The sequence below is a fragment of the Apteryx rowi genome, unplaced genomic scaffold, assembly GCF_003343035.1.
Source record: "Apteryx rowi isolate R43461 unplaced genomic scaffold, aptRow1 scaffold_8, whole genome shotgun sequence".
Taxonomy (NCBI): domain Eukaryota; kingdom Metazoa; phylum Chordata; class Aves; order Apterygiformes; family Apterygidae; genus Apteryx; species Apteryx rowi.
In genome coordinates this window covers 2,495,445-2,523,029 of record NW_020451093.1, presented here as the reverse complement: position 1 = coordinate 2,523,029, position 27,585 = coordinate 2,495,445, and the positions used below count along the sequence as shown (strand labels likewise).

The 27,585-nt window shown below is 36.7% G+C and overlaps 1 protein-coding gene across 22 annotated transcripts in view; it reads right to left on the bottom strand.

The window, feature by feature from the left end:
- Nucleotides 1–27,585, bottom strand: part of R3HDM1 (R3H domain containing 1) — an 86,590-nt gene that overhangs the window by 2,963 nt on the left and 56,042 nt on the right. For 15 of the 22 annotated variants that reach the window (XM_026088934.1, XM_026088936.1, XM_026088932.1 and 12 more), the window contains 11 exons: nucleotides 26,882–27,136; nucleotides 23,195–23,349; nucleotides 17,864–18,118; nucleotides 16,944–17,067; nucleotides 12,433–12,587; nucleotides 9,182–9,330; nucleotides 6,524–6,627; nucleotides 5,698–5,865; nucleotides 2,429–2,598; nucleotides 2,056–2,206; nucleotides 455–537 (listed from right to left, as the gene is read on the bottom strand). In XM_026088934.1, coding sequence (XP_025944719.1) covers nucleotides 455–537; nucleotides 2,056–2,206; nucleotides 2,429–2,598; nucleotides 5,698–5,865; nucleotides 6,524–6,627; nucleotides 9,182–9,330; nucleotides 12,433–12,587; nucleotides 16,944–17,067; nucleotides 17,864–18,118; nucleotides 23,195–23,349; nucleotides 26,882–27,136 — 1,769 coding nt within the window. The remainder of the gene's footprint in view (nucleotides 1–454; nucleotides 538–2,055; nucleotides 2,207–2,428; nucleotides 2,599–5,697; nucleotides 5,866–6,523; nucleotides 6,628–9,181; nucleotides 9,331–12,432; nucleotides 12,588–16,943; nucleotides 17,068–17,863; nucleotides 18,119–23,194; nucleotides 23,350–26,881; nucleotides 27,137–27,585) is intronic. The other 7 variants (XM_026088949.1, XM_026088950.1, XM_026088951.1 and 4 more) reach the window with 4 other exon arrangements.

Below are 27,585 nucleotides of genomic sequence, written 5' to 3'. Positions count from 1 at the left end.
ACCTTTCTTAAAGGGAAGTTAAAAAAACCCCACTCCTTCTAAAGAAGCACCTATATATATATATATATATTTTTTTTTTTTTTGAAGAAGTTGTTACTCAAATAAAACTGAAAGAAAACTCTATTTTAGCACACGTTCTCTCTCTGATTTTTTGGAACTGCTGGCAAACCCCTTCCAAAAAGCCCATGATCTACACTGCACCTTGTATCTTTTTTTGCAGGTTGAAATTTAGGTTAAGAAAAACTGAATTTCAGAATGTTTTTCACTGTTTTTAAAAACAAACAAAAACAATGGGAAGAATCAATACAGAATAAAACTGTTATTGAAAAGCAGCCATCTTCCACACTTTAATTTCATTTCTAGTGCAATAATATATTGCCCTGTTCATGGTTATTACAGCGGCAGCCCTGAACTGTTCTCTTCAGCATGGCCAGGAGATTGTTCTCCTTCCTACCTGTTGGCTTGTTACTTGTCCACGTAATAAAGATGGTGCATTGTATTGCAGGGGCTGGCCAAGCAATGGGTATCGGGCATCTCCTTAAAGAGAGAGGTAATTAGAACTTTTTTTTCCTTGTAATATGAAATCTTACACACCTTAAGAGAATTTAGAGGATCTTACACAGAATAGAAAGCAGAGTGATTACATATAAAGTAGGGAATTTGGCTAAGCTAAGAGAATAAGATTTGGCATGTTTAAATGTTTCAAAAATTAATGGTAAGTGTATGTGAATCATGGACTGATCGCATAAGGTGAAAAGGTACAAGCTTAAAGCTTCTTACATTTAAAAGTTAACTGAAAAACTTGAATTTTTTTTTCTCTGCAGTCTTATCTATGTTCCTGTTATTTCAAAATGAGCTTAATAAGGCTAAAGCTCCTCTTGGTGTATTATTTTAACCATTTGCATGGTTATATCTCCGATGAGTGCCAAGTTCATCTTTACATTCCCATTTGCTCCAAGGATCCACAAGGCAATTGAATAGAAATTTGTAATAATCACAAAAGAAAGTGGAAAAAGAAATTCTGAAACTGAAAGGAACTTTATAACAGACGATGTGCAATTTTTGCAATAAAAATGGAACACAGAGCCATTATGTAAAAATTATACAGGACAAAAGACGAAAGACAATAAGGTTTTCTTTATCAATAAGGAAGATGTACAAAATTCTTTTTCCTGTAATTTTGCTTTACTTTCTTTCACTTAGACTTTTCTATAAAAATAGACCCATTAGTTTTGAGCTTAGGAACTATATCAGAACATCTTTGGTCAGTGACAAGAGTGCTTTTTCTTTTTTTTTTTTTAAAGCATTTGTTTGTAAACATCAATTTTCACATCTCTGAAGATTCTATCTACTGTTCTCTATTACTATGGCAGCAGAGGACTGATACTCTTCTTCAAAGAATTTCTTACATCTTTGGGTGGGAGAACCCAGAGGAGAAGGATAACAGAACTATTTATTACTATTTGAAATAGCAGTATTGGCAAGAGGTTCCAGCCCCATCATGATAGTGCTACTAGAAAGGAATGAATTCACACCTAAGCAGTGGTTTGATTCAGTGCACCATCAAAAAAATAAGAGTTTGGCAGAACGTTTATCTTAACACATTTCTGTATCCTTTTCTTCAAGGAACAATATCCCCCTGATGTATTAAGATTTAGCTAGTCCCACATTATTTATCTTTGTAGTTCTTAAATTGTATCCCTTGTAACAGTGTTATGTAGAGTTCTTGATTTATGGTTAAAACTTAAAGCAAAATTATATCAAACACTTTATTAAGATTTACAATGCTGAAGTGGGAAATTTTGCATGTGAGAAAGCTAGCAGGTTATAAAAGCTCTCCCAAAAGAAGAAGATCAAAGCTATGGAGAATATGGGAGTTGGTATCAGTGCAGAAAGATAAGGCTGAATTTTTACATGGTGAAGAGTGCCTAATTCTGATCCTGCTTCAAAAGTATTACTACTTAAAAGTGAACTAGTTTATCAGAAAGTCCTCATATAAATTATATAAAAAATATTCAAATAGAAAACACACATTTTAGTTAACTGAAAATATACCTTGTCCAGGGACAAAAGGTCTAGAAAACTGGGGCACAATAGAAAGAGATGTTAAAGTGGGACGGATGTTCTTCATATTCGATAGCTGAGCTGGTGCTGGTGATTGGGCCGGTGAGGTGACAGGACTACCTAGTTGAGGACTATGCTGCAACTACAATGAAGATAATGCCAACAAGTTAGTGTTTAAAAATATATTTTGTTGAATGAGCTAAACAATACCTACACCATTCAAACATGGAAAGCAAAGTTAAAGTAGCTATAGTAAGTACTATCAGAAAAGATTTACTTCCCCCAAAAGAACTTAAAAGACATGCAAAGTTGCAATTTATGCAAATCATAGGCCATCCTATAAAGCAAAACAAAAACCTCATACCTGTGTGGCACTGTCTAAAGTGCTAAATTCTGTGGACTTCTGCCCCCTTTGATGATCACAGTAATATTTATTGTGTTTCCACTGTGGAGGTGAATGGTTCCGAGGCTGGGGATTGTTAGGTATGTTTAGTTGCATCATTACTACTCCTCCACCTGGTGGTGCTGCTACTGCTACAACACAAGAAACATGTAGGATATTGTTAGTTCATCATACATTTCAATTTTTATTTTAGCAGAACAGAGGTGAATTTAAAAAATGCAAATTACATAATGAGCATTTTGCAAAATATATTGCTGCATACTAGAAAACTAGGGCAGTATCTTCTGTACGGTTACATTTCTACTATCAGATAAATCTTTGATGGACAGCACAGAAGGCCTCCCAGAGCTTAAAAATATAAGTGGAACCACTGAAACTCATTATTGAGAATATTTTTGAAACAAATTATTCCATTTTAATGTAAATGTTAAGTACTTTCAACTACAGTAGTTAGAGCAATGTATCAAAGAACAGGTCATATTAAGTAAAGATAAGCAGTATCTAAAAATACAAATTATGCAATGTTTAATCAGCTATAGACTCAAAATGTTTTCTCCAACATGATACCACACATCAGAAAGACCTAGAGTTATTCTTTACAGTAAAATGAGGCTAATTTAGCTTCATTTACAAGTTGTTTCTACACACGATCATTTTTCTGGGCAGAGACTGCAAACTGATCCCTTATCCTGCACTACTTTGTTACTGTGGTAGCTACAGAAATTCCCAAGTTAGGGGAGAACAGCCAAACAGCCAACGTTGTTCCGTAAGGTTTCACGTGAGGAGCTGCAACGAGAGGCTGCGTGCAAGAAGCTGCTTCCCCCTTTTGGCTTGGCTCGTCCTAGGCAATTTATATCATGTCCTGTTTACTTTTAATTGGTTTGCCATTTCCTTTCTCTGCTCTAGCTACTCACCCTTTACATCATTTCTCAGAAACCATGATTAAAATATGTTGTTTAAGAATCATTTAATTATCCACCTTTAAGGAGGAATGAGCCTACAATCTGCTCATTTTACTACCCAGTACATTTTAGGATGCAGGTCAGATACAAGATGAACACATTTTTAAGTGTGCGTGCACGCACGTATGTGTGTGTGTGTGTGTGTGTATATATAATATATATACACACACACACACACACACACTTTTTTTTTTTAATGAGCTATTGTTTTCACTACCCCTACACTCCACAAAGAGAAACATTTTGACTCCTTAGAAAAGCAAACCAAATATGTAGAATAATGAATGTTCTGTTAAACCTACATTAACTTCTAAAAAGTGTGTTCTGAAATATTTACCATATTGGTACTTATCAAAATAAATGAAATAATAATAGTAATGCTTTCACATATATGCTTCCTTTGTAATCAAGTATCAGAAAAATATTTTCAATAGCAAGAAATTACTACCAGTGAGTTATGGATGGAAATGAAAGCATCAGCTATCTGGCCAGCTTTACCAGAGAATATAAATTAAAGAGTCCTTGTTCTGTCCCCAGAAGAGCCAGGTTGTGAGGGTTTCTATTTTGTTGCATGCCAAAATAAAAGCTATCTATATTTATGGACATCTACTGTAATCAGAATAATATCTATAACAGTTCCCAAATGGCAAAGCCATAAATTAGCATAATGCGTATATGTAAACTTGAAATGTACCAGGCAAGCATCTATATATACACATACACATTACATTTTGCACAAGAAAGCTGGTTTCATTTTAAATATTTTATTCATAACATCCATATTTTATGAATGTTATAAAATATGTATTTATATCTGTTTTATAATAATATTTTATTCTACAAAGCTAAGCATACTACTGTTTTGGGCTTTCCCCCCCCCCTCCATTCTGTGACATCCGAACACCCAATAAAAATGCTTGTCTTTCAAAATCACCTACAGCATTGTTTCCTAAAAACAAACAAAAAAATCCAACACTGTCACAACCTGAAAATGCTATTTAAACTGCAAAAAGAGAATTTTGTACATCCAGAAAGACTGGTTGGTCTTATCCCTACTAGTTGCACAGCGTTTCAGTAAACAGAAATAAATGGAATTCTTTTCTTAAGCATGCTGATGAAGTGAAGCCTCAGAGAAGGCGTAAGTCAGTTTGCAGACCCTTCATCACCACTCAAAATGCATGAGAAAGGAAACTCAGAAGAAATCCTGAAAAGGCTCCCAGATTCAGTCCTCTATAATTTTCAAAAACAAAAAAAAGTACCACTCAGCCTCTTGTCTGCATATGTCCTTATCATCCTTATCTCAATCGCTTTGATTCATCAACTCAATACCACTGTTGAAGTGTCTTTTTTTTTTTTTAATTCTCTCAATATTTGTTCTATGGCACAGAAGGCTTCCCTTTCCACAAACTTCTTTACATCATACAGCTTAACAAATTTGTATCAAGCCTTCAAAACTGCCTAAAACCATAATTACCAGGACGGATTACGACAGGGTGGAAGAACAAACTATAGCAAGACCAATTTTAGACATCATGAAATGACAAAGTCTTCAAGAACTAGAGCCAAAGAAACTTTAAGGAAAATGGAAACAAAACCAAGCCTATACATCAACTAAAATATACTGCTAAAAGGCCAGCTACCTTGCCATTTAACTACATGTGGTCTATTTACTAATAAGCAGGCTATAAAAACACCTTAAAAGATAGACGTTCATAAGAAAAATCACATTTATAGTGGAATCTAGGTCATTGACCCAGGGTTGTTTAATCTACTGGTTGCTTGCAAAACACAGAGTTAGAAATATTTGAGATTATAGCTTTTGGGGCAACCCAGCCTCTAATGCATCAAATTTCCTATCAGTAAAATAAGGACAGAACCAGTATGATTATAGGATTGTTCTATAATCTCCTTGTTTAGAGTCTAACCCTAATGCCTCAAATTTCCTGAGCAGTCTGTCAATTATATGAGAGTCGCAGCTAGTAATTCACAGGATATAGGAGTTCAGGTACTAGCACTTATAAACATTTTGTGGATATAACAAGCTCTACAACAATGCTGTTTTCATACCCCACTGAGGCTGCTAATATATACACCTTCTAAAAAAACCCACCTAAATACTTTGTAGATCAAAACATTCCGAACCTGGTTCAGAACAAATATTTGTAGAGATGGCACTCATGTCACAATTCTATCAGCCAGGAAATCAATCTGATGATTCGCAAGGTTTCTAGACAGCATGGCTTACAAGAAAATCCTAATAAAATATACCTTTTATTGGCTGCATGATGGAAAGACCAGTGGGCGAACTTTTACAGGATGAGGGTGAAGACACTATGCTGTAGTGCACAATGGAAGCAGCCTGTTGCGGCTTTGATTTTGATGAAGGTGGTAATAATGTAGGAGGTGATGGCTTCTGACTTGAATGGTTGTTATAAACTATGGAAGTAAAAGCAGTAAATAAGGCTACTATAAAAAAAAAACAAAACAACAACAACCACCAAAAAAAACAAAACACCACCACACACACCACACCACGTAAGTATTTTGTTTCCCCTTCCAGCAGGTCCAAAAAGCTACCTCTCCTCTCTATCTCTACCGAAGAATACCTAAAATTTTCACCCTCTTCTTCCAAGGAACTCTTGGTAAAAAAAATATATATGCTACTCCTAATTTATTCAAATGAATAATCTTGAATGCTTTTTGAGCAGAGGAGCCAAGTATACTGCTTCCACAATGATCTTCGCTCTTGCTATCAAATGCAAACCCAAATCTCAAAATTTTCAGACCTGTGCCACTATTTAGAAGATGCAAGTCATTCTCCTGAGTCTGTATTTATTCCCACATCTTTCTTTCTCAACTCACAAGCATACAAGGAAGGCATTATGATGTATATTATTACTGAATTTTAAGAAAGTAATTTGAGAGCTTTCAATGATAAATAAATTAAGAAGTCAAGTTAAGCTGCCTCCAGTACAACTTAAAAAAATGAAATACAGTTAATTCTAAATCACACCCCTAACAGTGAATATTCAATTACTCAGCATAATAATAGCTAGAAACTTTAAGTCATTCAAAAAACTGTTTATTCCCCAACCTGCACATTGCTGTCCTTGAAGCTGCTGAGAGTTGCATGGTGATGATGTTCTAGGAAACTGTATCTGCTCTGATCCAGGAGGCTGCAAATATCCTACTGATGAACTGTAATAAAAATAATTTAAAAAATGACTAACAGATGAGAGTTTATGCAATACTTCTTTTAATCATTGCTGCTATATGTCATCTGCACACACTGCAAAGTAATTGAGATTTTGATAACTTTAAATCAATAATCTCCTCCCTCCACCTCTCCCAGAATCTATTTACTTTTTCTTCAGAATAGAAGTTTAAGAGAAAAGATCATGCCTCTTCATATACCATAACTTATGCCCTGTGTATATTAAGAAGCTGTACTACTTCACCTATTTTGATATTTTTGTGTAAATAGAGCTATATTGGTATAAAGACATGAAGAGTAACAAAAAAAGGACAGTTTGTTGACTTGTCCAATTAACCAGAATTAGGTCTCAGTCAGATGATCACCACCGAACTCGCCATGAGGGCTTCAGCTGCTGTGTCTCAGCTGGCGGCTGGCCCCACGCGGCTGCGCCAGAGCCCACTGCATGAACGCACCCAGCTGCTCCAGCGCAGAGCAACACAGCTTAAACAGACGTCTGCGGCAACTGCCTCGCCATGGCTTTACTGAATCGGTGGTAGGAAAAGGAAAAATAACTAGTTATAGGAGAAGGCTCAAGGAGACGGAACTTTCACGTGTTTTTAACACCTATGAAAAGGATAACTTTAAAAGTTCATTTTTGACATTTTTCAGGCATTCAGTGGGAAGAGAGCTAAATGACAGACATAGCCAAGTTCTATCACACTACTAACGTTTGCTTGCTTTGTAGAAATACACCACTCTTATACAAGAAATCAGTGAGATGCATAATAAACTTTAGGCCTGTGCTTAAAAATATTTACTGAATAGAATAGGCTACAAAGCAACAATTTAAATAAAATTTCATGTTTCTAGGCTGCTGCAGTGGTGTTTCAGCTTTGCAGTTATACAACTGCCTAGATGCACAGTGCATGCACATTTGTACACGAAGTGGGAACTCTGAAGGCAAGTCTTTCTTCTGAAACATCAATACCATCAGGGTATTGATATATATCAGGTGTGAATATCAGGGTGATGGACTACAGTCAGAATGCGCCTATAGTACCAAAATGAAGTACAGGATTCTAACAGATAAAATAAACATCCAGCGGAAATAAGAAAGATATTTTTATAACTGCAAGCTGTGGGGGAAATAAAGTAGGCATAATCCTGTTGGCCATATCATTTTTACCCATGTCTTCACAGGCAATTCGTCCTGTCCTTTGTCCTACAGGTCAAGTATATGATTTTTTTAATTAAAAAGTGCCCTATTTAAGCATGCAAAACTCAGTAAAACTGAAACAGGTGATTTCATATCTGCATGTGACATGTGCAATCTCACACAGCTTCTCATAGGTCTACAGATTATAATTTTCTTTTCAAGAGTGACTGATGGGCTTGAGAATATCCAGTTCCTGCAGAACAGTATTCTACTTTCCTTGTCAAAGTGCTCCAACATACCTATTTTGGTAGGAGCAAGATGCTGTCATTAGCTGTTAGGCTGCTCTGAATTCCAAACAAACATTTCCCTCTTCCAAAGTGGGGGGGGGGGGGGGGGGGAGAGTGCATTCCAAATGAAAAAAAAGAGTAAGCAATAAAAAAAGTCTACCGACTCCACTGAGTCTCAAAAATAACTACAAAAGAAAAGGTTAAGAAAGGACCTACACGTACAAAGGACAAGAATTCAGACTCATTTAAGTAGATGACACCATGCGGAAACACCACAAATACAAATTAAGTCTCTGCACTCACAAAAGGATGAAGCAGGCTTCATACTGTTGCTGCTTGTTCAAATGCTACAAGCAAGGTGTCTCAAAAAGATGCATATTTATAAGTCCAAAAAGACTAAGTAAAGGAAAATTTGTTACAGGAATTAATCAGGATTAATGCTTGTCAATATTTACCTGTTCTCTCATCAATACTCATATCACTAGGACACACAGGGAGGTCTGTACACACAGACCAATGCGCTGTTATCAAGGTAGGTTAAAAAAAAAAGTTATTTTTCAAACAAAACCTGAGCACACAAAAAAAATTCCTATGCTCATTTCATAGCCAGGTTTGCGCCAGCAGGCTTGATTAGCTACATGGACAAAGTAAGCTAAGCTCCTTCCAGACAATCCTCCAAAAGAGGAAGAAATTAACAGTCTATTTGGGGGGCTCAAATCTCTTTTCTCTATCCCTTCTTAAAGTAGCATCTTTGGCAAACCAGTGAATAAAGTCAGTCATCTTAAATGTCATTGCAAAAAGGAATTATAGTAACAAAGATGTTTCATATAAGGATGTGTAAGAAAGGAATACACAAAACTAAGACTTAGAACTATAATACAAGAAGCTACTGCTGAACATGAGATGGAAGTACTATTTTGCAATAAACAAGTCAGTCCCAATTAAAGCAGTATTTGGTATTTTAGTTAATTGCAAAAAAGGAAATATAAATAGTGTTTGTAAGTCTACCTTTAAAATACATTCTAATATACGCAATACTACAGCAAATTCTGTTAGTTACTATAAGGCAATTAAGCCCCATTGCTGAAGATTAAGTAACTGAGTTAAACCCACCTTAAATTATTCTGCTGACTTGATGGAATGACGCTGTAGTAAACTGGCATTCCTGTTGCTGGCAATCCTTGATTTGACTGACTGGGGATTAAAACAGGCTGCTGATACGTCTGCTGGGGCACTGCTTGGGAACCTTGAGGCATGGAAACCTAAAATTGGGAGCACGGTAAGACTTTCTGCTGCAGACAAAGTTTTCCTCTGCCTCCTGACCATTACCCAATTATATAAGAATTTTTAAAAAACATGGCCAAAGTTAAGACACTAAAATACACACTAAATTCATTCCTTCTTACCACCAAGGCAACGATCTATCCTAGAACATTACTTATTTGCTAATCTAACTACATATTCTATTTTCATTAATTTACACAGTGTAACAGGTGAAACTACAACAGAGGTAAAACTTATTTGGTTTTATTCAACAAGGCTTCAGGCTAAGTCTATAATTTGAAGCAATTAAAAACAAATCTCAGGGGAGGAGAAAGAAAACAGTATATGCTTTACTGCTAGCAAGAGTGATTGAGGGTGGGGTTGGGGTAGGGGAATTATAATTTGGCACATGACTCCAAGTCTATACATTATACTAATCATATATAAGAAGCACACATGATGCTATTTTGCTAGAAATCTCAGGCAGAAATCCTAAGCCAAGTTGCATAATTTCTTCACCATCAGATAATTACTTCAGGTTTCTTTTTATGCAAAAGGCAATAGAATTTTCTTGCCTCTGGTACTTCACTGTGTGAGCTGGTTGCTTTTTAGAGCCTAAAAAAATACAGGCAACAAGCAAGTAAAGATGCAAACAAACGCAAGAATAAAATACTAGAAAACCAAAAATGAAATTTTTTTAGCAATTATATAATTCTCATAATTAACCAGCAAGTTCTGAAAAAATAAGATGAATCCTTAAAGGAATCAGAATAGAAGAGAGAAACCCAGAAAATCTACTTTGAACATCCCCAGAGCAATGAACTATGACTTGTTTTATAAGAATTTTAGTTCTTTGAATGTGTTGCCCATATGCCTGTCCTTTAAAAAAAAAAAAGCTGAAAAGCTGTATGCATTGGGGCAATACCCCCATCCAAAATTTCTGTTGCGTGGAGTCTGGAGTGTTTGAACACACACTACAGAGGCACAGTTGGCCCTCAGTGCCATACTCGCAGAGTGAAGTCTGTCGCCAGGAAAGAGGATTAGGCGAAGCAAGTGAACAGCACTTTCTGAAGAACAATTGCTGCAAAGCAAGTAACTTTTTCATTTTTCAAGGGATTGTTCACATGAACTATGTTCTTGGTGACTAACAGACATTCATCTATTCATCAAAAAATGGGAGGCTGGAGTTCAGGCTAACAGTGGACTGAGGCACAGTTCTCCCAAAAATAGAGATTTCACAAATTTAAGGAGCAAGTTCCACAGAGATAGCTTTACAAATTTGAAAAATAAAGACATTCTTCAGTAATGCTGTAGTGACTGACAGAACACTTATGATTAATTCACTCTAGCTTTCCCAAATCATATAGTTAAAAGGTCCCACCAAATCATTTGGAGGATGATTTATAAGTTCTATAACCTTTCTCCTAGAAGGATCAAGCTTTTTTTTTTTCCTTTTTTTTCCATCAATTAGAAAAAAATGTCAAAGATAACAGTATCATTTCTCTGGAGTTGTGAAATTTAGTTGTCTTTCTGGAGTGTGGAGGGAAGAACGGGAGGGCTGAGACTGAGTAAGGCATGAAAACTGATTTGCACTGAACTTGTGCACTGCAACCCAAGAGATGCTGTTTTATAAAGACATTGCACAGAAGGAGCTGGCCCAAGGGCAAGTCTTCTACCCTTCCAGGTTTTGTAAAGGTCAAATGAAAAAGGCAGTCTTTATAGGTAAGTTCTCCAAGAAACAACTTTGCTGACAGCTGAAAAGTACAAACTGTCAAATTTGGTATTACTACAGTGAAATCTCAAGAAGGGAGTAGATCTTCCTAACAACAGGGAAAAAAAAGAATGTATTTTCTACTTTATCATGGCAAGAAGGAAAAAAAAGTGAGGCCTGCATTAACGGAAGACATGCAGTTATTAACAATAGAGAGATCTTCATGGGGCAAACGGAAAGCTCAGACAAGATTAGCAGCGTTCAGTACCACTGACGTGACCAAAGAGATGGACAAAGATGAGATGTCAAAACAGAAAGCTTCTGCCTATACTTGTTTGCCAGACTAAGGGTTTCTTGCTATACAGCAAAATGGTTGGAAACACAGCTCAGGAACAGTCTCTCTTTGGGAGTATCACCCAGTCAGCAAACAGAACAAGGCTAGATATGAACACAAGATGAGGTCCTGCTCATGTATGATGAAACCGGAAAACAGGCACAGAGTATAAGCTCTAACAACTTGCCAATTTCCCGTGAGACAGTATATAACTCCAAGCTCACAATTAATGCAATTCTGTAATGAAAAGGTGTGCAAATTGAAGGTGTTGACAAATTTATAAATCTAGAATGAACAAGTTCATTGTGGGCACGAGTTTCTTCCTTGTAGGTGTTATTTACATCACGCTTCTCTTTCTTCCAGGATCTAATGCCACATTAAGTGACCTGACTACATCAATCTCTATTTGGTTTGAGTTACAGCAGAATGGTTGCAAGATATATGGTAAGGACAAAAATAGCGAAGTATGGCTACTGCAAGAAGGGATATGTTGTGAAGGGAAGCCAGGAAGCCCTTCTTGCATCACACTGGCCTTTGAAGAACTTTATCCTGGGTCATCATACTATTCAGATAACAGTCATACTCTATAAGATATATGTATATATAAAAAAACAGAGTATAATAGATAACTAGTTGAAAGAGTCCTTTATTAAAAATTTTATCTTCTTCCCAAAAATGGAAAAATTGGTTCCAAGGGACTTCATCAATTAACAAAGGAGATTTTCCCTACAATAGAAGAAGGGGGAAAAAAAAAAAAGTCTCTGAGCTTTTTCTTTCCATCCTCTGAATGTGAAGCGCTGCATTTACTGTGGTTCAACAGGAATGTTAAACTTCTGCACTTTTCAGACTTGTTTCTAACTTCAAGTCTATTTTTTATTTTTAAATTTTCTCACCAAAGTGATCTTTAGCACCTGCTTGCAGCTTTTTGCAGTTTGCAAAGCAATGCAGTTAGAAAGAAAGAAACAAACAACCACACACACACACACACACAAAAATCAAAACACCACTCTGAAATCTGCAGAAGAGTGACTAGAAAGTTACGAATTAATTACCCACCTGATAAGATGGCACCGAAGGATATGGAACAATCACACCTTGAATTTGATTCCCAATGTTGTTGTGTTGGCCACTGACTAGATTTTGATTCTGAGACTGCTGAACTCCAACTAAACCCTGGTAGTTTTGTTGCTGGTTAGGCAAAACTTGGTAACCTGAAATTATATATTTAAATCTTATTTTGAAATAATTATATCTGAACTTATTTTATACACAGTTGCCTATATGAAAAAGTATCTGTGGCATATTCCAAAAGCTTTTTACATCTGCCAACTTTATAAAGGGTTTAACTTACCGTAATACAAAAAAGCCAACATAAAAAGTTAGAGTTATTCATTTGGATCCATCTGACTCCAGCATGAAATACCGTATGTACTATTTGCAGTGCTGCTCTCATATGCTTGCAATATTTATCTACACTGTAGTGAGTTACTGGTATTAACACCTTGATCTGAATGGTGAAAGCTCAAAATTAATTGTCCATCATTAGGAACAAGGTCATTTTAGGTATGTTAGCTTTGAAATTCTGGTTATGCTAAATTCTACTAGTATCTTTGGTGACTTAGGGAGGAAAATACCTTGACTGTGATTCAAGACCTAAGCACACTTCATGGAAGTTTGTGCAAGGCATGTGTGCAAATCCTTTTAAAAAGGGTAATTTCTACTGGAGTCCATAATGCTAAAAAACAAACATGAACTGAGAAAAAACCTCCAGCTAGAAGTCATGCTTATATGCAGCTGAAGTCATTTTATATGCAAGGTTATCTTGAAAAAAGCTATTAAAGATTCTCACATTCAGCCCTTTACAGTGTGCTCTATAACAATTTATTATTGCTTAAACTGGTCTCCAAATGCTATCTTTCAAAAATGGCCTAAATAAAAAACAACAGTTAAGCGTGGGACCAAACAGGAAATGGCATCTGAGCATTTACTGTAGTCTTGCCATTCCCACTCCCCTTTTAAACATCCAATAGCTAGACTGTCACCACAGTCAAAACCACATACAGATCACAAGTAAAATTCTTTTTGTTATATTCTATCACACATGTATGCGCTTAACTAGCTATCACTTCAGCAAAACCCAGGAATATCAGCGTTTCTGAGACAAAGCCAGTTATCACTCAGGAATAACAGACCCGGGCTTGTCAAGGCTGCGAGCACAGACACAGGCAGGAAGAGTGTGTATTTAACTTGGACACATTCATATCCTATTGAGCTTGACATTCCCCATGCTCTCTGCCTTGGTATTGAACTATATTTTAATAAAACATGTACAGACGCAAAAACTCTGATTTTTTAAAAAACGATATTAAAAATTGCTTTCTCTATTTTCCAAATTATTGTTCAGTAGCAAAATCCCCTCTCTTCTTCTTCTTCTTTTTCTTAAAAAGAAAAACCACAAATGTTCATTGGATACAACGAGCATTGTGCATTCAAGTTCCATCTGGTTGTCACTTCATACAATTTAGCAACAATGAAGTCTAACAGATCACTAATATAATCAAATACTGGCTTCAGAAAATTAAGGCAAGAAGATTCAGTTTAGTAAGAGATCTACTCATTAGAAACACACAACACTGCATATAGATATTTTCAAAGCATTACACATTCAGAAGAATGCATACTTGAATCAGAATTAGTAATTAGATTATTTTTAATAAATCTTAGTTTGACCTGTGTACAAAAAAAAATCCCTCCATCTCTCAGACATATATAATAAACAAAATGCTTAAACATACTTTGTTACAAAATGATCTATAGCACCGAAAAAGCAGTCTAATGTAAAGTTGCAGTATATGATAGATTCAATCAGTAGACCTGCAATCTAAAATCCTCATTTCTCAGAAACTGCAGTGTAGCTGTGAATATTTTTCAGCTTCTTCTGGCACTCTCAAAGACAGACAATACATTTTGTAAGCAGAGAGAATTGGGACAATATAAATTGACCAAGAAGGTGCCCCACAAAATTCCAAAGAATTCTCTGTTTTTAGCTTCACAACTTCACCTCTCCATAGACAGTGGTATGACAGAAAGGCAGCACTCAGCAGAAAACACACGCACCTGCTATAGTAGACTGTCTCATTTTACAGAAATACCCTGAAACGGCAGCTACAAAAAGGAGCATGTTTCTTAATATTTATATAGCATAAAATTCAAAATAAATCACTTAATATAACAAAAGTTAACCTAGGAATATAGAAATACATTTTATGAATAACACATTAAAATAACTTATTCAAGAATGGAAAAGCAAGTTCAACAACTTGGTTAACAACCTTATACATCTATCAGTAATATTCATATAATCAGCAGTTACGTAGCAGAAGCTAATTTAACTTTAGCTGATGTTCCTAGAGTAATTGTAGTTCAGATAAGATTTTTTTATTCAGCCTACAGCTGAATCATGTAAGCGGGTCTCATGGTAAGTGGGCCCTCAGTACCATGAGCTGAAATGCCATTTTCTTAGGGAGACTTTCCTTCTCCCATCATCTTTTGGGCAAGCAAAGCATTTTAATAAAAGTCAACCCCTCAAGTATCACACCTGAAACCCCTTTAAAAAGGATGCTGGGAAGCAGCTGAAAAAGAGACCGGTTCACTGTGAGAAATGTACACCTCTCAGACAGTGTTACGGCCCCGAATCCAACAGCTCATACATACAGCCAAGCCATTCCACAACATTAAACCAAACATGGCTTAATTCGCCACATTTTCAGAAGTAGTCATCTTTTATCTAAATTCGTGTTTGGAAAGTTATTTCACTGTTCCTAAGCACTTTATAAGATGAATAAAATCCACAGCTTTTAAGTAATACAAAATTTGTTAAATTCTCATTTTTGACCAGACACATTGCTACATTAACCATGTAACCTATTGCCTTTTGTCTCAGAAACAGCTGTTGCTAATAAGCACCAACCATTTTAGATATAACTTTATGCCAGCTTAACACAAATATTTAAGGTTTAAAATGAGTCTAGAGGAGAGATCATTTTAAATTATGCATTCTCACGAGCAGTCCACAGAACTGAAGACACAACATAGAACCTTCCATCTCTAGAAGGTTGATTCAAACTTGCCTATAAAGAAATGAATGACATCCAGCAGTTTATGGGTAGCAATGTGGTGACTGCAGATTAAATACTAATTATGCAGTTATCAGTAGAGTATCTGTCTCTCTAATTGGTACTAGCTACAAATCAAGTAATCAACCAGGAATGAACTGGACTTACTAACTGGAGCACCCTTTCAGTAGTTATGCATAGTGCCTTGATGTCAGGATTACAGGTACAAGGTATTACTGTCAAGGTAATAAACATTTTCCACACAGCTGTCCTACTTTGTCTCTCTACTGTCTTACTTTATTTCTTCTAGGACATAGATGGAGGTTTTAATTGCTGATGCTTTTCATCACCCTGTCCATGTTACAGGCAGTGAAATTCAGGGAAAATGTAAAGAGCTAAAAACATACAAAAAGAAACTTACTTACCTAATAGTAACTGACTCCTCCCTTTGCATCTTAGTGTTGATGCACCTCCACCCCATGCTTTCAAATTCAGAATTCAGATTCTTTTGGTTAGCTACATATATACACTGGGCTGCCTCTGAGTCAGAGAGTCCATGTGCTATTTACATCGGGTGTCCCCCAAAAACATCAAAGTAACCCCAGCTGTGCCTCAACTCTTTGCCATTAAGTAGTCTAGGCATTAAAAATTCTGAGGAAGGAAAGCAGGTTGTGGAACACAGACGGATAACACATCTTTAACAGAGATGGATAAAACAACTAGTAAAAAAAACCTAGCAATTTGTTTTTCTTTGAGTAATTGTTAATACACTTCCACTTCTGAAGACTGAAAAGCAGTGATCTATATTGCAGGTACTAACAGTGTTTTTAAATGATCTGACAACCCTGCCATAACAGGCATCACATCTTGATCATTCTGCAGTGAAATAATCCCACATAAATTTGTGACCTGAGCCCTAAATAACCCAGTCAAGTGTTGCTGTCATCGGAGCAGTATCCTAAAAGAGCTACAGAAGAGGGAGCCATCCCTTCTGAACACTTTCTAATCGGTTACTTCATAGGACAGCTATAAAGAAATCCAGTTAACGTTTATAAGAGCCAATCTTTCATCCTGTTGCTGTAAAACATCACATAGTCTGGGGGAAAGTTAAAGAATCCTTCTTCCTGAAGGAAGCTCAAGAGGATACCTTAATCCTGACATACTCAACTAAGGCATGCTATAAAAGTCTGTTTTTTAAGGATCTCTGCCAAGATGGCCTCCAACCATCACTTGTTACTTCTGAAAGCTTTGATTGCGAGCCAAGATATTACTCAGAAGTAAATTTGCTTTAGGAATGCACATCGTATAGAAAAAGTAGTAACAATATTTTTAATTGCATAGAGTATCAGAATAATGATAGCATACAGTTAAAACTTGTAAGGGAAAAAAAGCAACAGGAGAAAATGCACATAAGATGCGTTCTAATGAAATGCTGAAAAAGCTTCAACAAACCTGTTTGCTGTCCAGGCTGTGCCAATGGTTGGTTTTGCTGCGCATTATAATGGACAGAAGTAACAGGTCGATATTGCTGACTGGAGTGCGAATACTGACTGGGGGTACAATAACAAGCTGGCATCTAAAAAAATAAAATTAAGAGATTCACTATCTGCAGACATCACAACACTAAAGCCAAAAAGAACCAAATGGTAAAAGGCAGACGTAAAACTCATTAAAAGGTGCAACTAATGCCAAATGCTTCAGCAATCAAAAATATTTATTCCACATAAACTCCCCTTTAATAACTGCTCTTCTTCTGTTTTCACTGTAGAAGAAAAAAGTTCCAATTTACTAAATTCCCCTACATAAACATTGGCAGTACGTTCATGAACTGTTCATTTTAGCAGGTTTTGATGACAATGCTTGTCATTTAGCCATTGCCATAGAAAAATCGGAGGACAATAACCAACTGTTAACTAAAGACTAGTGTTAAAAACTGTAAACCAAGTAGCTACTGCAAAGTGGAACCACAGAGAAGAGAGATTAGAGGGAGAGGAGGAAAATAAATAGAGAGATAGTTTTAGGAACTTTGGACCAGTTTTCTGCAACGAAACATTTCAAACACCAGAAAGACAAACACATGAAAAAAATGAGGATGCACAAAACTCACGTTTGGCAGTTTTAAAATTTCACTACTAGTAACAAAACACTCTGAAATTCGCATGCTTTTACCAGCTACAGGTAAATAGTCAAACCTGGATGATTATTCCTCCCCAAGTAAACTGAAATCATTCATTTCAAAGCACATTAGCAAAAAACCCAACACCCCACACTGTTTAACAGGGAGCCCCCCACCATGTAACAAGCTCGTTAATGGAACAGCATGATCTGTTTTTAAATATAGCTTTTGGGGAAGGGAAACAGAGCCAGTCTACCTGTGGCACAGGTTGCTGCATATATCCCTGCTGCTGGAGTACCTGCTGGTTGACAGTGTGGCCAGGTGTAGAGTAGCCTGGAGTAGAAACTGGTTGGCCAGAAGGTGGTGGAGCCGCTGCAATGATATAACCAGACTGCTGCGGGGGCTGGAGGACCACAGTGGACTGGAACATAGTGGTGTGAGGTTCAGCTGGATCAGCAGATGGCTGGCGGGCAAGACTCATATGGCTAAATTGCGATCCTAGGTTGTCTTGCTATAACAGGTAAAGAAAAAAAAGAAGTTTCAGATCTGCACGTCGCAAATTACTATGCATTAGCAACAAAGAACAACAGGAAAGCTTCAGAACACAATGCAACACAGCAGTAAACTGTCATCAGGGCTGACTGGGGGAATGAACACCCACATTCATACTCTTCACATCTAGCTTCAAATATTATTATTTGTTTTATTTTTATTACATTTACCTCTACTTATTGTAAGAATTAAATTGTCAAAATAAGGTCATAATTTATGTCACCAACATTTTCTGATTGGACTCCAAAGGCCGAGTGAAAATATCTAACCCCAATCAAAACAGCAGAAGGCATTAGTATTGCTGAAGTAATTTTTTATTTTAAGAGCTTTAGGCTCTAATTCTGAACAACAAAGTTCATTAGTCTAAACTGGTATCCTACTACATACGTGATTTCAGGATAAAAAGGAATCTATTCTAGTGGTGACCTATTATCTGTATTTTATTACTGTGGTAGTGATGGCACTGAGCACTGCAGGAGTACTGTGAAATTTCAGACTTCTATTACTGTAACCCCAAGGGCTTCCCCCCCCCCCCAAGCAATTCAACATCAAACAGATTATCAGCATCCTGGAAAATAACAGTGATCACTAGTATTATATCTTTGCTAATCTGGAAGATTTGGTTGACATTCTGAAAGTGGACTCTTCAAACTTTGAGGAACACTAGCAATTTTAAGACTACCTGATCCTCTCCCAGATCTCCCTGAAGAAGATAGGGCTAAATGCAAGCTCTTCGCTGTGCTAGGAAAGTAATGATTGGGAGGGAAGGGGAAGAAGGAGTGATGTGAAAATTAAAAAAGTGCAACTTCCATCTTTCACAGATTACCTGGGTTCTCATTTTGTGAAAGTGAGTTACAAGGCTGAAAATTACCACTAGAAATACGAATTTTCACCTAAAGACTTTATTTAGAATATATTTACAGTTAAAAAAAACCTGTTTATTTCCATTAGATCAATAATTTAACTTCAATTTTGGCATTTCATTCTTAAATGAGGCCTACTAACATGACCATAAAGATTTTCTACATTGATTTCACATTCTGTTTTTCATAGTATCTGGTCTAGAGAGTAAATATCTTTTGTATAGACATTTAATTATGATTTAATATTACCTGCAAAAATGTCCAAAGGATAAACCCAAGCAATATATATCCATTTCTATTACATGACCAATATGAGTAAATTCATATATGGTATAGTACAAGCACAATGAATCACTGAAACATGGTATTACCAACAAACAGATAAACCAAACTTCTCTGTTACCAACTATGGATGTGTCTCATCTAGATTATGAACCAAGACCACCAACCCTTTTCCCTATATTACAGAAGTTGCCATCAACAATAATAAATTTTTGAGACTGCCAACATGGATTGTATTTGAACACATTTCCTGAATGTGAAATTATCTGAAAGTACTATAAATCTGCATGGAGTTTCATTTTCTGTTTTAACATATATACACTTTACAGTGGTTGCAAATCATAGGCTAAACTTGCATAGAAAGCTCACATAGCCTAAATTACCATTTTGAGAATGATAAATTATACTAACTGCAGTTCATATGTATTCAAACTACCATGAGAAACTTCAAAATTTATTCAAAATAACATGAGAAACAATGCTAAAAACAAAACACCTCCCACAAAGTGCACTTCCTTTTAGAATTGTGTACCTAAGTACAGGTAACTAATAAAATAGTTTTAATTACATGCAGGCTATTGAATTCAGATAAATCTGTATCTGTTTCATTAGAAGATGTTTCTGATTGATGTTGAAAACAGTAATAAACTAAACAACTCTACATAATAAAACAGCTATTGTATCACTTGTTCATCAGCAGGTCAGAACAGAGGTTTGGGAGCCAGGAGGCCTCAATTTTTTATCTGAATGCTAGTTCAGATTCTGCCTTAGGTAACTGGTTTTTCCTTTATTAGGACTCAGTTTCTTTTTGTGTTAAGATGACTGTTAAGTCTGGTTTGTTTTCATGTTTACAAAACACTTCAGTAGAATCCACTTCCAGCCTCTGTGTTTATTAAACACAGATGCTGGTGAATTGGGAGTTTCAGCATTCCGGCAGTTTTAGTGTTCTAGCAGACACTAGAAAAATGCAAACTCAGAAATACAACCAGGCTGATCCCTGAAAAGAGATTTGGGGCCAGCAAAAGAAATGGACACAGAAAGAAACAACCAGATAGGATGGGAAGAGGTTAATCCAGAGACATAAAAATAGGTACTAACTGGTTAACAGGACAATACTGTTGAAAAGCCGTTCCCTTACAGTGGGAAAGGAAATGTTGCCTGAGTTGTATGCATTCCCATTGAACTTGAAACATGTTAAAATCGCAGGAACTATTTTTTCCCCACTCAGGTAATGTTTCACTACGATTGAAACTAGCCGGTCACTACACTGGTATCACACACCACTTACAAACGATTAAGCAAAGATCAGCATCCACTAAAGATTAAGCCAGGCAGAGAAGAGATGAACAGAAGATATAGTACCACAGAATATTGCTGGGTAGAGGAGCCTGGCAGGAGCGGGGGTGGATAAGAGACCGCGGAGTACTGAACAGGCTGCGGAGAGGGCTGCAGAGGCCGGATAGGCTGAAGAAGTAACAGGTTTATAAACATGGTTAGCATCAAAGTAAAAGAGAAATGAAAACAGAGTCAAAGTCTTTTGTAGCAGAATAAAACAATTATGCTCCAATCATTACCAGAAAGGGAAGGGATTCTTCCTTTTTAAGCTGAAAGACCGCACAGAATTAAAACAAAAGCCATTTGCTATATCACTCTCTCCCAGAAGAAATACATTCGATTTATTTGTTTTATATTAACTATAAAATCAGGCAGCAAATTAGTGCTATTTAACATTTACTGTTTTTTTTTAGAAAGAGATCTTTCTGAAGTCACAAAATGCATGTATTCTAAATACAAGCTGTTTGCAAACATCTAGAGACAAAAGAAACTGCTACTAACCACAGATCAAAACATATTACTTTCACTTTTTCAACAATACTAAAATATTTTATAGGAACTGCAGGTACTTGAATATTGTGACAGTGTGCTCCCCCCGCCCACCTGAGCTCTCCATAAACAGCCCATAGGCAGGGGCTAACTGCGCACGCGCCAACTAAAATCCATCTAGCATGCAAATATGACCGAGTCAATCATCTTCTCCCCATAAATGGGGGCAGCCCAGAGCCCCTTGAGCTCTCCTGCACAGCAGCGGGCTGCGCTGCAGAACCTCCCCTTGAGCAGGGACGCCTCTCAAGGTTACTCCTCAAGGTCGAGAGATTCCTTACCCGCAACACATCCTCAGTAAGTGACTAATAGCAAAGTTTGCAAAGTTTCAGCATGCTAAATTGAGTCTCAGATTAATTGTGCACATGATCCTTCAGACAAACCGTTGACTAAGTCTAGGGCTAAGACTGGATCCAGCCACCCCCAGACTCCCCTGAGGAGGAGCTTGGAAAGCAAGGGGGTCCATTCTGAACCTCGTGACTCAACAGGAGGGTCTCCTTGACATTTTCATTTGATCCTGTTCTCCACGCAGTAACTAACTGAGTGAACCTTGCCATTGACACTCACTAAATCAGTCTTATTTACAATTGAACTCTGTTAAATCGCTATCTTACCTCAGTAAAACATATTGCTGCTTCTCTCTTAGGAGTGAAGTGTATCACTCCTCACTCATCCACAACAAATATCAAAGCTATTGTTGCTAATAGTATCTGGAACAGGTACAACTCCAGCATTTATTGAAAAGGCAATCTCAGAAGCTGTAAAGGATTTGTGAAGAAATCTGCAAATACTACACACTTGTAAACCAGATAATGATAAGGAGTACACATGAGCCTTTTTCAAAAATAGACCACCCCTACTGCGGCATATGCAGCAGATAACCTGAACAGAAGATTCCAGCCAGGAAAAATAAACAAGGAGGAAGCTGTAGCTCAAGTTCTATAAATAATTTTGTGACAAAATTTGAAGATAATTTGAAAATACTATGGGAGACTATAGCCAATACCTTGGTGCCTAATAGCTGCTCTAAGAAGAGGTAGAACCCTTCTTCCCTCCCCATACACGTTTCTTTTTGTCTTCTTCAAGGGTTAAGGTCCTCCTTGATCTGACCTACTTCAGTAAATTTCTCTAATACAAGACAAGAATGGGATACATTTTATCCTTCAGCATCCAGTTTTGTGACCAGGATAAGCCAAAGTGCTACTAAAGAAGCATTCATTCATGCCCTACCAGTCCTAAGCTACCTCTTTTGTGCCACCAGCACTGCTTGTACAGCCCAAGAATTCATGTGGCTGAAAAATAACCTTAAGATAAGAGGGGAAGAAAGAAAAAAAAAAGAAAAAAAGAAAGAAAAAAAAGACTTCAGTTGGATTATTTCCCTACCCAGTGCCCTGGCCACATCACTGTTGATGTCAGGGCTAACCAGACAGTGTGATTAAAGATGATGGTAGAATCCATTTTCCAGAGCAATCTAAGTTTAGATTGGCTTAAACTGCTCATGAAATCACACAGTCAGTGCTAACATCGCTTGCCTGAGACACACAAGTTGCATGATTGAACATCTTATGAGGTCAACTCCTAACTTTAACTGAGATAGGAAGAGACAATGGGATAGCAGCCAACAATGCAAGTAAGTTAACCAGAACAGGAGAGGGCAGAAGGGCAGTCCATCAGTTAACCATGCCTGCCCTGGTTTTTAACTTTCATCCTGCAACGAAGTGACAGTAATATCATGATGCTTTCTACATTCTTGATACCAAAACATCTTCAGAACATCCTTTATTTTCTATATTCTTAAGGAAAGCCTGCCTACCCGCTGCAGTTATGAGAAAGACTGACAGGTCTGACAATAGTGGGGATGGAGGGGGATCCAGTTACCCATATCTGTGTAGCTATTGTTTCTTTTTTAACATATGCTTCAACAGAACAAACCTACTGATGCCTTATTATCAGATAGGATATGACAATACTGATCATCAGTACAATCACCATGTATTGGACATGTGCACCTGTGACAGGATGTGATTAGCTGCTGGCTGTTGCTGAGGTGGGAGGGGAAGAGGTGGCTGTTGCAGAGGTCCAGGCACTTGGGTCCTGACAGGTTGCTGAGGCATTGGAGGATTGTACACAACCGGAGTGCCATCTGGATTAAGGAACGGCTGACCTGAAAAGTTAGAGAACAAACACAACCAAAAGATAGACAGATGCATTATTCAAGTTTGGAGACAACAAAGGCAAATGTATGTAAAGTAGGCAAAATAAAGCCACAAAATTTGAAAATAAATGAAATCTTAAATCTCGCATGTGAAAAAATAGTTATGCTAAACCCCCACAATTATTTAGAATAGCGACAACCAAATTAGCCTCATTTGACAAACCACATGCAGTTAAAAAACATAAGTGTTCAGGTAAACAGAAAAGAAAAAAACCACAAACAAAACTACACTAAAAAAAGTCTTTACTTAGTGAATTTAAACAGACAGCAAATATTTATTCTGCCAGTCTTGAAAGCTTGTTTTCAATTAAGTGGTCTGAAAAAGGCAGGAGTAATAGGGGAAAATGCTACTAAAAATATTATTTTAAGGAACATTTAAAGGCAATTAAATTAATCTCCTTTAATCAGTTTGAACACCAATCAGAACACAGAACAGCTTAAAGGCAAATAATTTTTCTTTTAATCTATACAACACAGTAGTTACAACTGTACTCTTATAACTGCTGATAAGATTACTGATAAAGGACTCTCTTCCCCTCTCCATAAATGAATTGGCTTTTAGCTTTCAAATCAAATAATGCAGTATTATTCCTCCCATTTAATAATTTGCAATTTCAATATTACAGTACTGGACTAATGCAAAAGAACTAGAAAAACTAAAACTGCTTAAAGTAGATTCTAAACAAACAGTGATTTATTTCAGTTGGGGAAAATGCAAAAAAAAGAATCAAAGGAACAGCAAATTAGTCAGTGAGGACCTGTATTTAATTAAGGCTAGCTGCTTAGACGTGTCTTGTGTTGACTGATGGTGATGTTTAGGAAGGTCCAAACACTGATGTAAGTTAAATTCTTCCCTTCTCTGATATAAATATTTTCTTGTTTATAATTCCTTCTAGAAAGGCATGAGCTGAGACTAACACCTTGGCACCCCAGCCAGGGCCCTTTTACAGTGAGCTGTAATGCTCTTACAGACTTCTTCCACCATATTTAAACGCAACTGGCCAGCCAGTGTAAGAGTTGCTGGGTGGGTGGTGGTGGGGAGACTGAGGCAACTGACGCAACAGATGGACACAAAGCATGAGCACACTTAAAAATCATTACCTAGACATTATGCAACTGGACTGCAGGTGGTCAAGCTATGTTCAGTTTAGCTTAACTGATTTCTTTTTAATGCCCCAAAATTGGGAATAGTCACATAAACAGGGAACCACAGATTTTCTTATTTTTTCCCCATCACTTTCTGGTGTTCACTGAAGCCTAACTTGTTTCCTATAGTGACTGAATTAAGAACCGCCTTTTCTCAGTTACTGTCTTCAACTACTGAGCAGACTGACTCTGTTGACCTAAGATCATTAGATCCTCTGTCAGAAATGCTGAAAAACTAGTTATGCTCTTTGAAATCTGACTAACATTTGGAACAATAAAGCCAGAAGGCCAATTACAGAATATAATGACTCAAGTATGTTAGTTATAATTCAGAAGTTTATCTGAACCTAGATATTCTCTGTTCTGGAAGGGTACTTTATCTTCTATTAAATACTCATTAGGTATAAGATAATCTTCTACTATGAAAGAGTATGACTGGTTTAAGTACATAATGACTAAAAACAATTCACAGTTTGAAATCAAGCTAATTTTAATAAGCAAGCTAAACAGTGACAAGTCTACAATTCTGCTGCCTTTTCTGAGGAGGGGTGTGTGTGGGTGTAAGTTCTTAAAGATGAAAAAGGATTTCACAGTCACATTTGTTTCTCTGCCCTTCCCTGTTGCTACGTGGAAGTCCCATCAACGCAACAGGGAAAACGACCAACAGTACAGGAGGAAGAAAGGGAAACTAAATCACACAGAAAACATCGACAAGCACATAACTGAATGGAAGATGACATGAAAAACACTTATTTAAAGGAAAAATTTTAGGATTATTTAGATGAAATCACTTTCAAGCTGATGGTATCCCTTTTGGTGTCTACAATACCTGTTTTGTTGTGCAATAACTTAAAGACTTTAGTATGATCATGCTATAACCTCAGACTATACGAAAAATGATAGCCAACATTCTTCATACTTGATGTATTCAAAGTACCTGAGCGTACGCAGACCCCAGAAATTCTTATTTATCTAGCAGAAGTTCTTCACTAATCAGTCACTGCATTTGTCTTGAGGTGTTTCACATGCACACAATGGAAAGTTCACGTATAATATGCACGACTATCACTTTATGACTAAGAAAGCTAAGTCTACAGAGCTATCTCCAGAACCTAATTCTAGAGTTAGCAAATATATTTGCTTCAGAATACAATGACTATCTATGAAAATTAGATGCTACAGCCAATCAGCTGTTAACCAACTTTTAGCAGGGCCAGCTTTAACTATTTGTTTTTAAGGTGTTTAAGAGAAACATCAGGCTGCATATCAATATGCAGAATCACTAATCTAAAACATTCTCCAATTCAGTATAAACCAGCAGCTATTGATTTATGTTAATGAAAAAGATTATCTGTTTCAGTATAAAACTATACAGTTGCAAAAGTCAAATAATTCAGTAAAAGGCCTTTCTAACAATACTGAAGAGAAACATTTAGTAGAAAAAAATCAGATACCATATATTTAAATATAATAAAGTTCATCTATAGAACAATGGGAAATATATCCTAAAATATTTCCTTTTCAACAATAAAAAAATTCTTTATATTAAAATTAAAAAAACCCCAAACTTTCCAAAGATTAAAATGTGTTGCATATAACAGGTTAAATTTAAACTTTTAGGATTTCTGAACTTCTACAGCAGAGTAAAAGTTTGCTCAGAGAATGCTAACTAGTCTTTTAATGAACATGAGTAGCTACCCATCTCTTCGCATCTACATAATTATGAAGCAATCTTCTTCTTGCTACTCACTAAAATTGGAGTATTGGCCAAATACGCTAACCTATAATCCTCTTACAGACTGACAAACAGAAGTTCAGAAGTAGCATGTAATCTTGTGTCTGTTTCTCTTGCATTAAGACAGCAGTGTCACAAGCGTACAATAAAAATGTATGTTGAGACGTATGCAAAATGAAGGATGATAAATTCATTCAAATCAATATCAGTATTTGTTCATGGTCTCTTTCTCACCTCACTGGAGTTTTGTTTAATATTAATACTGTGGAAAACTTAACCCCCCTGCCAAAAACTCCAAACCATGGACGTAAGTTATTCTGCTTTCTTGATAATAATCATAGTATTCTCCTATTTTGTGCAAGTCACCCACTGAAATATCACATACTAATTAAAACTCTACTAGAGAAAAACAAGTGAGTTTACTTATCCCTGTTATGCTAGAGTCATGCTTTCTTTTTAAAATCAAGTGCATTGAACAAACAAACACAGCAAAAATTTAGGAGAAAAAGACAATATTGAAATTCAATCTCACACAAACAATGCACACATTTTTCTCTAAGCTCTCAACCGTAATAAAAACATCCACAAGTGGATACCAACCTGTTTGAGGGTTGATCAGAACACTGCCAGGCGGTATGCCTGCCGCTTCCAAGGGAAGCAAAAAGAAGCTAGTGCTAGTAGGTGCCACTTGCCCGCTTATGCCACCATCAAAGGAAAGAGAGTTACTAGTGCTGACAGTTGGATAGACGGCAGGCGTGCCATGAGAAGGCTGGCTTAGAGCTGGCACCAGAAGAGGCTGCTGGGTGTGAGAAAGAGAACCCGTGGATGACCCTACACTACTAGAAGACTCTGAACCTAGGAAAGGAGTAACGAGAAATTGTTTTTACCTAGTGACAGAAACATCATGCTCACTTAAAATATATATCCGTAAATGCTTCCCGTTAAAGTTCAGCATATAAGAACATTATTAAACAAAGCCATTTCAATGAACTTCCCCTTCACCTCCCCTGAAATACCATTACAAGCTTCCTTCTGTAAACCAAGGGTCAATTTGGCACTGCTTTGCACTGTGAAGTGAGACTTTCATATCTGTATCTGATTTTCTGGACAGAAAACGTATGCCAGTACTCAAGCACACGTACTACAGTCCAGTTCATCCATAATTCAGATGACTGTTCACATATGCCAAAATAATCCATGTATATATATCAATCTACCCAATAGTCTGAATATACTGGATTTACTATATGCACACAGACAAGAACTGTTGCATATGTGCAAGCCACTGGGTAATGCAGATGTGT